Source organism: Coregonus lavaretus (assembly GCF_964263955.1).
Source record: "Coregonus lavaretus genome assembly, chromosome: 16".
Lineage (NCBI taxonomy): Eukaryota > Metazoa > Chordata > Actinopteri > Salmoniformes > Salmonidae > Coregonus > Coregonus lavaretus.
The window spans coordinates 38663437-38675272 of NC_140003.1; the positions used below are offsets into that span (position 1 = coordinate 38663437).

At 47.2% G+C, this 11836-nt stretch overlaps 1 protein-coding gene across 1 annotated transcript in view; it reads left to right on the top strand.

Moving 5' to 3' along the window:
- The window catches only part of LOC311143760 (interleukin-1 receptor accessory protein-like 1), a gene marked incomplete at both ends in the record, with an annotated part of 289988 nt that overhangs the window by 221128 nt on the left and 57024 nt on the right, over positions 1 to 11836 (top strand). Inside the window, one exon of the mRNA XM_084179638.1 lies at positions 3569 to 3643. Within this exon, the coding sequence (XP_084035764.1) occupies positions 3569 to 3643 (75 nt within the window). The remainder of the gene's footprint in view (positions 1 to 3568; positions 3644 to 11836) is intronic.

Sequence of the window (11836 nt, forward strand, 5' to 3'; positions counted from 1 at the left end):
AGTTTATCAAAATTGGGTTTGTTTTCGAATTCTTTGTGGATCGCTGTAATCTGAGGGAAATATGTGTCTCTAATATGGTCATACATTTGGCAGGAGGTTAGGAAGTGCAGCTCAGTTTCCACCTCATTTTGTGGGCAGTGTGCACATAGCCTGTCTTCTCTTGAGAGCCAGGTCTGCCTACGGCGGCCTTTCTCAATAGCAAGGCTATGCTCACTGAGTCTGTACATAGTCAAAGCTTTCCTTAAGTTTGGGTCAGTCACAGTGGTCAGGTATTCTGCCACTGTGTACTCTCTGTTTAGGGCCAAATAGCATTCTAGTTTGCTCTGTTTATTTGTTTGTTCTTTCCAATGTGTCAAGTAATTCTCTTTTTGTTTTCTCATGATTTGGTTGGGTCTAATTGTGTTGTTGTTGTTGTTGTTGTCCTGGGGCTGTGTGGGGTCTGTTTGTGTTTGTGAACAGAGCCCCAGGACAAGCTTACTTAGGGGACTCTTCTCCAAGTTCATCTCTCTGTAGGTGATGGCTTTGTTATGGAAGGTTTGGGAATCGCTTCCTTTTAAGTGGTTATAGAATTTAACGGCTCTTTTCTGGATTTTGATAATTAGCGGGTATTGGCCTAATTCTGCTCTGCATGCATTATTTGGTGTTTTACGTTGTACACGGGGGATGTTTTTGCAGAATTCTGCATGCAGAGTCTCATTTGGGGTTTGTCCCATTTTGTGAATTCTTGGTTGGTGAGCGGACCCCAGACCTCAGAACCATAAAGGGCAATGGGTTCTATAACTGATTCAAGTATTTTTAGCCAGATCCTAATTGGTATGTCAAATTTTATGTTCCTTTTGATGGCATAGAAGGCCCTTCTTGCCTTGTCTCTCAGATCGTTCACAGCTTTGTGGAAGTTACCTGTGGTGCTGATGTTTAGGCCGAGGTATGTATAGTTTTTTGTGTGCTCTAGGGCAACGGTGTCTAGATGGAATTTGTATTTGTGGTCCTGGCAACTGGACCTTTTTTGGAACACCATTATTTTTGTCTTACTGAGATTTACTGTCAGGGCCCTCTCTCTCTCTCTCTCTCTCTCTCTCTCTCTCTCTCTCTCTCTCTCTCTCTCTCAATTCAATTCCATTCAAAGGCCTTTATTGGCATAGGAAACATATGTTTACATTGCCAAAGCAAGTGAAATAGATAATAAACAAAAGTGAAATAAACTAAAATGATCTCTCTCTGTCTGTCTGTCTGTCTGTCTGTCTGTCTGTCTGTCTGTCTGTCTGTCTGTCTGTCTGTCTGTCTGTCTGTCTGTCTGTCTGTCTCTCTCTCTCTCTCTCTCTCTCGCTCTCTCTCTCTCTCTCTCTCACTCTCTCTGTCTTTCTCTCTTTCTCTGTCTGTCTGTCTGTCTCTCTCTCTCTCTCGCTCTCTCTCTCAATTCAATTTCAATTCAATTTAAGGGCTTTATTGACATGGGAAATGTTTATATTGCCAAAGCAAGTGAAATAGATAACAAACAAAAGTGAAATAAACAATACAAATATTAATAGTAAACATTACACTAACAAAGTTCCAAAAGAATAAAGCCATTTCAAATGTCATATTATGTGCAAATAGTTAATGTACAAAGGAAAAATAAATAAGCATAAATATAGTTTGTATTGTCTCCTGAGTGGCGCAGTGGTCTAAGGCACTGCATTGCAGTGCTAGCTGTGCCACTAGAGATCCTGGTTTGAATCCAGGCTCTGTCGCAGCCGGCCGCGACCGGGAGACTCATGGGCAGCGCACAATTGGCCCAGGGTAGGGGAGGGAATGGCCGGCAGGGATGTAGCTCAGTTGATAGAGCATGGCGTTTGCAACGCCAGGGTTGTGGGTTCGTATGAAAAAAAAATTAAAAAATCTATTCACTAACTGTAAGTCGCTCTGGATAAGAGCGTCTACTAAAATGTATTTACAATGGTGTCTGTGCTTCACTGGTTGCCCTTTCTTATGGCAACAGGTCTCAAATCTTGCTGCTTTGATGGCACACTGAGGTATTTCACCCAATAGATATCGGAGTGTATCAAAATTGGGTTTGTTTTCAAATTCTTTGTGGGTCTGTGTAATCTGAGGGAAATATTTGTCTCTAATATGGTCATACATTTGGCAGGAGGTTAGGAAGTGCAGCTCAGTTTCCACCTCATTTTGTGGGCGGTGTGCACATAGCCTGTGTTCTCTTGAGAGCCAGGTCTGCCTTCGGTGGCCTTTCTCAATAGCAAGGCTATGCTCACTGTGTCTGTACATAGTCAAAGCTTTCCTTAAGTGTGGGTCAGTCACAGTGGTCAGGTATTCTGCCACTGTGTACTCTCTGTTTAGGGACAAATAGCATTCTAGTTTGCGCAGTTTATTTGTTAATTCTTTCCAATGTGTCAAGTAATTATCTTTTTGTTTTCTCATGATTTGGTTGGGTCAAATTGTGTTGCTGTCCGGGGTTCTGTGGGGTCTGTTTGTGTTTGTGAACAGAGCCCCAGGACCAGCTTGCTTAGGGGACTCTTCTCCAGGTTCATCTCTCTGTAGGTGATGGCTTTGTTATGGAAGGTTTGGGAATCGCTTCCTTTTAGGTGGTTGTAGAATTGAATGGCTGTTTTCTGGATTTTGATAATTAGCGGGTATCGGCCTAATTCTGCTATTTTTGCAGAATTCTGCATGCAGTCTCAATTTGGTGTTTCTCTCTCTCTCTCTCTCTCTCTCTCTCTCTCTCTCTCTCTCTCTCTCTCTCTCTCTCTCTCTCTCTCTCTCTCTCTCTCTCTCTCTCTCTCTCTCTCTCTCTCTCTCTCTCTCTCTCTCTCTCTCTCATACACTCACCATGATGTCTGTGTCAAATCAATGACTAATGTATTAGTGCAAGTAGGCCAAACTAAATGTATGTCGTTTCTATAGGCAATAGAGAGGAATATCACTCTGTAGTGAAAGATAGCGGAGAACGAGGGAAGATAGGAGGTTAAGGAGGTGTGGAACAGAGTGGAAATTCATAGCATCAGAGAGGGAAGAAATTAGAGAGGAAGGGAAGAGAGAGGGGACAAGAGAGAGAGAGATCTAGTGTACCTGTTGTCTTTGCTTTGGCATCAAGAGATGTTCTTTGCTGTCACTCCACTGAAGTCCATTAGTTCATTGTGAAGTTTACATAACCACCAACACTGCACCATCCCTTCCTGCTAGTCTGTTTTATGGTTGCAGGATCCAGACTATGTGAATGCTTACTTGCTTTTCAAGGGTTCTATTCTAGTGTCAGGTATAATTAACACAACATAACATTTTAGGAAGCTGGCTTTATGTGCTACTGGAGGACTGGATGTACTGTTAGGAGTTTTCTGTTTCAGAGAAGGACTGCCTTGCATTGGAGACTTCATAAGCTCACAAGCTCTCTCTCTCTCCCTCCCTCTCCTTATCTCTGTATCTTTACCCTTACAAACAGGGCCTATATGACTTTTGTCTATGCCTTTAACAAAACAAGGTTCAGTAGCAGTATGGTGGTGTTGACAATGCCATGGTATTCTAGTGTTTGTGAGTGACATCTAACATGTCTAAACTGTGTGTTTCTTTATTCTAGCCCCTCTGACTGACAAGCCACCGAAGATTCTTTATCCTTCTGAGAACAAGATCAGCAACATGGAGCTACAGCTAGGTAAGAGCTAGATCCTTCTGAGAACAAGATCAGCAACATGGAGCTACGGCTAGGTAAGAGCTAGATCCTTCTGAGAACAAGATCAGCAACATGGAGCTACGGCTAGGTAAGAGCTAGAGCTCTGCTACACGACCTGAGCCTGACGTGTCCCAACATTATACATTGGGTAGTAGCTGTTAGTAGCTGTTTTTTCATCAATAACTAGGGTACAGGCAGGGCTCGGGTATCACTAAATTGATCACTAACATTTTGAAGCTGAGCCATTTGCACATGCTTTGCTGCGCAGTACAGTCATATCTGACTAAGATCATAACATGGTGTCAGATGTGCTTCAACCTCGTCAAATATAAAACAGGAGAGATTATATCACAGAAAATAATATTTGTTGAGTTTTGTCGGGATTTAGAGTGATGAAAGGTAGCTAACTGCTCTCTCATGTCTCGTCATTGAGCAAAGCAGCCCAAGCGGAGCCGTTGCTATGGATACTCACAGACCCAGAGCCATGAGCAGAGCGCATGCATAGCGATCTGCAAGCAGGGAGCGAGCGACAGACAGAGAGGAGCAGCTAATGGATTTGCTAACAGAGAAAGTTATTTATGATTTTGGGTTTCAGGCAGGGCCGGCCCTTAAATTTGGCAGAAGCAATCGGGCCTGGGTAGGGTAAGGCCTGAACGACGCGGGCATGGGTAGGGTAAGGCCTGAACGACGCGGGCATGGGTAGGGTAAGGCCTGAACGACGTGGGCATGGGTAGAGTAAGGCCTGAACGACGCGGGCATGGGTAGGGTAAGGCCTGAACGACGCGGGCATGGGTAGGGTAAGGCCTGAACGACGCGGGCATGGGTAGGGTAAGGCCTGAACGACGCGGGCATGGGTAGGGTAAGGCCTGAACGACGCGGGCATGGGTAGGGTAAGGCCTGAACGACGCGGGCATGGGTAGGGTAAGGCCTGAACGACGCGGGCATGGGTAGGGTAAGGCCTGAACGACGCGGGCCTGGGTAGGGTAAGGCCTGAACGACGCGGGCATGGGTAGGGTAAGGCCTGAACGACGCGGGCATGGGTAGGGTAAGGCCTGAACGACGCGGGCCTGGGTAGGGTAAGGCCTGAACGACGCGGGCCTGGGTAGGGTAAGGCCTGAACGACGCGGGCATGGGTAGGGTAAGGTCTGAACGACGCGGGCATGGGTAGGGCCCAGGCTTCAAATGAATGCCCATGCAGGGCTCTAGAAAGAGCTTGGGATTTATTCCCTCTTTATTATCAGTAGGAGCTGTGTTTGTTTGTTTGTGTGTTTGTGTGTGTGTTTGTGTGTGTGTTTGTGTGTTTGTTTGTGTGTGTGTTTGTGTGTGTGTTTGTGTGTGTGTTTGTGTGTGTGTAAAATCAAATCAAATTTTATTGGTCGCATACACATATTTAGCAGATGTTCTTGCGTGTGTAGTGAAATGCTTGTGTTCCTAGCTCCAACAGAGTGTGTGGTGTGTGTGTGTGTGTGTGTGTGTGTGTGTGTGTGTTTACCTTGACTTCACCCATAGACGTTTGGAAAAACTTGTATAAATGTACAATTTCAAAGTCAAACTGTGATACCTTGTTGCACTCACATGTGTGGCTGACCAAGGGTGAATAGGTTACCTTTAATGGACTGACATACATGCAAGCTAGTACACACAACACACACACATACACACAAACACAAACATTTTACATTTACATTTTAATTATTTAGCAGATGCTCTTATCCAGAGTGATTTACAGTTAGTTCATTCATCTTAACCTAGCTAGGTGGGACAACCACATATCACAGTCATAGTAAGTACATTTTTCCTCAATAAGGAAACTTTCAGCAAAGTCAGATCTAGTAAGGGGGAAAAGAGTCAAGTGTGAGGGTGAGGATTTCAGATGATTTCAGAAGATGGGCAGGGACTCTGCTGTCCTAGCTTCAGGGGGAAGATGTTTCCACCATTGGGATACCAGGACAGAGAACAGCTTGGACTGTGCTGAGCGGGAGCTGCCCTCCTGTAGGGGTGGGAGGGCCAAGAGGCCAGAGATGGCAGAATGGAGTACTCGGGTTGGGGTGTAGCGTTTGAGCAGAGCCTCAAGGGGCAGTTCCTCTTGCTGCTCCATAGGCAAGTACCATGGTCTTGTAGTGGATGCGAGCTTCGACTGGAAGCCAGTGGAGTGTGCGGAAGAGTGAATTGACATGGGAGAATTTGGGAAGGTTGAACACAAGGCAGGCTGCAGCGTTCTGGATAAGTTGCAGGGGTTAAATGGCACAAGCGGGGAGCCCAGCCAACAGCGATTTGCATTAGCCCAGAGTTCCTGGATTAGGACATGCGCCTCTTCCTGTGTGAGGGTCGTACTTTACGGATGTTGTAGAGGAGGGGTGTCAAACTCATTCCATGGAGGGCCTAGTGTCTGCGGATTATATATTTTTCCTTTCAACTAAGACATATACAACCAGGTGAGGGGAGTTCTTTGCTAATTAGTGACCTTAATTCATCAATCAAGTACAAGGAAGGAGCAAAAACCTGCAGACACTCGGCCCTCAGTGGAATGACTTTGACACATGTTGTAGAGCATGAACCTGCAGGAGCAAGTCACTGCTTTGATATTTGCAAAGAACGACAGAGTGTTGTCCAGGGTCACGCCAAGGTTCTTTCCACACTGGGAGTTCTCAACCGCGATGGAAAGATCTTGGAGCGGGCAGGCCTTCCCCGGGAGGAAGAGCAGCTCCATCTTGTCGAGGTTGAGCTTGAGGTGGTGGGCCGACATCCAAGCTGAGATACAGTGGGGGAAAAAGTATTTAGTCAGCCACCAATTGTGCAAGTTCTCCCACTTAAAAAGATGAGAGAGGCCTGTAAATTTCATCATAGGTACACGTCAACTATGACAGACAAATTGAGAGAAAAAAATCCAGGAAATCACATTGTAGGATTTTTTATGAATTTATTTGCAAATTATGGTGGAAAATGAGTATTTGGTCACCTACAAACAAGCAAGATTTCTGGCTCTCACAGACCTGTAACTTCTTCTTTAAGAGGCTCCTCTGTCCTCCACCCATTACCTGTATTAATGGCACCTGTTTGAACTTGTTATCAGTATAAAATACACCTGTCCACAACCTCAAACAGTCACACTCCAAACTCCACTATGGCCAAGACCAAAGAGCTGTCAAAGGACACCAGAAACAAAATTGTAGACCTGCACCAGGCTGGGAAGACTGAATCTGCGGTAGGTAAGCAGCTTGGTTTGAAGAAATCAACTGTGGGAGCAATTATTAGGAAATGGAAGACATACAAGACCACTGATAATCTCCTTCGATCTGGGGCTCCACGCAAGATCTCACCCCGTGGGGTCAAAATGATCACAAGAACGGTGAGCAAAAATCCCAGAACCACACGGTGGGACCTAGTGAATGACTTGCAGAGAGCTGGGACCAAAGTAACAAAGCCTACCATCAGTAACACACTACGCCGCCAGGGACTCAAATCCTGCAGTGCAAGACGTGTTCCCCTGCTTAAGCCAGTACATGTCTAGGCCCGTCTGAAGTTTGCTAGAGTGCATTTGGATGATCCAGAAGAGGATTGGGAGAATGTCATATGGTCAGATGAAACCAAAATAGAACTTTTTGGTAAAAACTCAACTCGTCGTGTTTGGAGGACAAATAATGCTGAGTTGCATCCAAAGAACACCATACCTACTGTGAAGCATGGGGGTGGAAACATCATGCTTTGGGGCTGTTTTTCTGCAAAGGGACCAGGACGACTGATCCGTGTAAAGGAAAGAATGAATGGGGCCATGTATCGTGAGATTTTGAGTGAAAACCTCCTTCCATCAGCAAGGGCATTGAAGATGAAACGTGGCTGGGTCTTTCAGCATGACAATGATCCCAAACACACCGCCCGGGCAACGAAGGAGTGGCTTCGTAAGAAGCATTTCAAGGTCCTGGAGTGGCCTAGACAGTCTCCAGATCTCAACCCCATAGAAAATCTTTGGAGGGAGTTGAAAGTCCGTGTTTCCCAGCGACAGCCCCAAAACATCACTGCTCTAGAGGAGATCTGCATGGAGGAATGGGCTAAAATACCAGCAACAGTGTGTGAAAACCTCGTGAAGACTTACAGAAAATGTTTGACCTGTGTCATTGCCAACAAAGGGTATATAACAAAGTATTGAGAAACTTTTGTTATTGACCAAATACTTATTTTCCACCATAATTTGCAAATAAATTCACAAAAAATCCTACAATGTGATTTTCTGGATTAATTTTTCTCATTTTGTCTGTCATAGTTGACATGTACCTATGACGAAAATAACAGGCCTCTCTCATCTTTTTAAGTGGGAGAACTTGCACAATTGGTGGCTGACTAAATAATTTTTTCCCCCACTGTATCTGCTAGGCACGCAGTGATGTGTGTCACCACCTGGGTGTCAGAAGGGGGGAAGGAGAAAAGGAGTTGAGGGTCATGATAGGAGAGACCATGTGAGGATATAACAGAGCCGAGTGACTTGGTGTATAGAAAGAAGAGGAGAGGGCCTAGAACCGAGCCCTGGGGGACAACATTAGTGAGAGTACGTGGTGCTGACACAGATCCTCTCGACGTCACCTGGTAGGAGCAGCCTACCAGGTAGGATGCAATCCAAGATTGTGCAGAGCCTGAGACGCCCATACCTGAGAGTGTTAGAGAGGAGGATCTGATGGTTCACAGTGTCGAAGGCAGCAGACAGATGTAGTAGGATGAGAACAGAGGAGAGAGAGTCAGCTTTGACAGTGTGGAGAGCCTTCGTGACACAGAGAAGAGCGGTCTCTGTTGAGTGACCCATCTTCAAGCCTGACTGGTTAGGGTCAAGAAGATCGTTTTTGAGAGAGATAGTGAGAGAGTTGGTCAGAGACGGGACGCTCAAATGTTTTGGAAAGAAAGGATACCGGTCTGTAGTTTTTGACATCAGAGGGGTCGGGTGTTGGTTTCTTGAGGAGGGGAGCGACTCGGGCCATTTTGAAGTCAGAGGGGACACAGCCAGTGGTCAGGGATGAGTTGATGAGGGAAGTGAGGAATTGGAGAATGTCTCCAGAGATGGTCTGGAGAAGGGAGCAAGGGATGGGGTCGAGCAGGTCGGTTGTTGGGCGGCCGTACCTCACTAGTCCCAGGATTTCATCTGGAGAGAGAGGGGAGAAAGAGGTCAAAGCGTAGGGTAGATCTGTGTGAGTGGACTCTATAGTCTGAGTGAATGAGGAGCGGATGTCGTCAACCTTCTTTTCAAAGTGCTTGACAAAGTTGTCCGCAGAGAGGGAGGAGGGGAAGGGGGTGGATGATTAAGGAGGTGGAAAATAGTTTCCTAGGGTTAGAAGCTGAAGTTAGACATTTATAGTGATAGAAAGCAGCGGATACAGAGGAAGTGAAGGTAGAGAGGAGGGAGTGAAAGGATGATAGGTCATCCAGAAGTCCATTTTCGCTCAGATGCCCGCAGCCCTGTTCTGTAATCTCACAATGAGTCACTCAGCCAGGGAGCAGGAGGGGAGGGTCGAGCCAGCCAGGAGGAAAGGGGAGTGTGAATCATAGGATGCGGAAAGTGAGGATAGTAGGGTCTAAGAGACAGAATCAGGAGACAGGAGGGAGAAGGATTTAGCAGAAGGGAGATATGATAGGATAGAAGAGGAGAGAGTAGTGGGAGAGAGAGAGCGAAGGTTGTGACAGCGCTAGACCATCTGGGAAGGAGCTGAGTGGCTAGGGTTGGAGGAAAGGGAGACCGAAAAGGAAACAAAGTAGTGATCAGAGACCTGAAGGGGGGTTGCAGTGAGATTAGTAGGCGAACAGCCTGAGGTCAAGCGTATTGCCTGCCTTGTGAGTGGGAGGGGACTGGGAAAGGCTGAGGCCAAAAGAGGCAAGGAGGGGAAAGAAACAGTTGGAAATAAATTAATCGAAGGCAGATGTCGGAAGGTTGAAGTCGCCCAGTACGAAGACCGGTGAGCCATTGTCAGGAAATTAGTTTATCAAGGTCACTGAGGAACTCTCTAATGGCACCTAGTGGGCAATAGATGACAACAATGTTAAGCTTGAGTGGACAACTGACAGTGACAGCATGGAATTTAAAATAAGGAGAGTGAGGGAGAAAAGAGAAAATCTCCACTTAGGAGAAATTAGCAGCTCTGTGCCACCACCGCGACGACCAGATGCTCTCGGACTATGAGAGAAAACGTAGTCAGATGAAGCGAGAGCAGCTAGAGTAGCAGTGTTCTCTGGGGTGATCCATGTCTCCGTTCTTGACCGCAGATTGGCAGTTCCAAACGTTGCCGGATTCCAGGAATTCCACATGGGTTGTGCATTTAGGGTACACTAAATTAGAATGGTTGCAGCCAAGGGATGGGGAGCATCTGTAAAGCCTACAGGGAGAAGAGCAGCCAAGGGGTGGGGAGCATCTGTAAAGCCTACAGGGAGAAGAGCAGCCAAGGGGTGGGGAGCATCTGTAAAGCCTACAGGGAGAAGAGCAGCCAAGGGGTGGGGAGCATCTGTAAAGTCTACAGGGAGAAGAGCAGCCAAGGGGTGGGGAGCATCTGTAAAGCCTACAGGGAGAAGAGCAGCCAAGGGGTGGGGAGCATCTGTAAAGCCTACAGGGAGAAGAGCAGCCAAGGGGTGGGGAGCATCTGTAAAGCCTACAGGGAGAAGAGCAGCCAAGGGGTGGGGAGCGTCTGTAAAGCCTACAGGGAGAAGAGCAGCCAAGGGGTGAGGAGCGTCTGTAAAGCCTACAGGGAGAAGGGCAGCCAAGGGGTGAGGAGCGTCTGTAAAGCCTACAGGGAGAAGAGCAGCCAAGGGGTGGGGAGCGTCTGTAAAGCCTACAGGGAGAGGAGCAGCCAAGGGGTGGGGAGCATCTGTAAAGCCTACAGGGAGAAGAGCAGCCAAGGGGTGGGGAGCGTCTGTAAAGCCTACAGGGAGAAGAGCAGCCAATGGGTGGGGAGCGTCTGTAAAGCCTACAGGGAGAAGAGCAGCCAAGGGGTGGGGAGCGTCTGTAAAGCCTACAGGGAGAAGAGCAGCCAAGGGGTGGGGAGCGTCTGTAAAGCCTACAGAGAGAAGCGCAGCCAAGGGGTGGGGAGCGTCTGTAAAGCCTACAGGGAGAAGAGCAGCCAAGGGGTGGGGAGCGTCTGTAAAGCCTACAGGGAGAAGAGCAGCCAAGGGGTGGGGAACATCTGTAAAGCCTACAGGGAGAAGAGCAGCCAAGGGGTGGGGAGCGTCTGTAAAGCCTACAGGGAGAAGAGCAGCCAAGGGGTGGGGAGCATCTGTAAATCCTACAGGGAGAAGAGCAGCCAAGGGGTGGGGAGCGTCTGTAAAGCCTACAGGGAGAGGAGCAGCCAAGGGGTGGGGAGCGTTTGTAAAGCCTACAGGGAGAAGACTGAACTGGGATAGAAAACACACACATAGTTGCCTAAACTACACAAGAGCAAAATGAGATAATCTGAAAATAACTAGGTGAGATACAGTACTTAAGTGAGAGAGTGGTGTGGAGTCTTCCACTCTTTCCTTTATTTTGGCGATGGTCTTAGTTTTGACGACGAGACCGCCGCTGACACTGATTACCAACACCACAATAGTCACAAATTGCCCCTTAATCCTGGGTGATGTGTCAACAATCCTCTGCAAGTTATGAGCAGTCAGCAGTTCACACACCAAGTATGCCACTGGGAAGACAGGCAGCACTTAAAGTAGATGGCCCTAGCTAGCAAAAAGACAGTACTAGACAACAACAGATAAAGACAACAATTATACGTATCACTCCTGGACATATCAGGAGTCCTCTAGCTTTAGAATGAAGCACACTGAGTATGCACACACACACACACACACACACACACACACACACACACACACACACACACACACACACACACACTGTCAGATGTGAGGTCTTGTTGGATGAACACTGATTTCTCACGGGAGACAGAGGGACAGAGTGAGGGAGTGGGAGGGAGGAAGAGACTGTCTCTGTGCCTGAGGGAGAGAAAGCCAGAGAAAACAGAGAGACAGGGGGAGAGAAAGCCAGAGAAAACAGAGACAGGGGGAGAAAAAGCCAGAGAAAACAGAGAGACAGAGGGAGAAAAAGCCAGAGAAAACACAGAGACAGAGGGAGAGAAAGCCAGAGAAAACACAGAGACAGGGGGAGAGAAAGCCAGAGAAAACAGAGAGACAGAAAGCCAGAGAAAAAACAGAGAC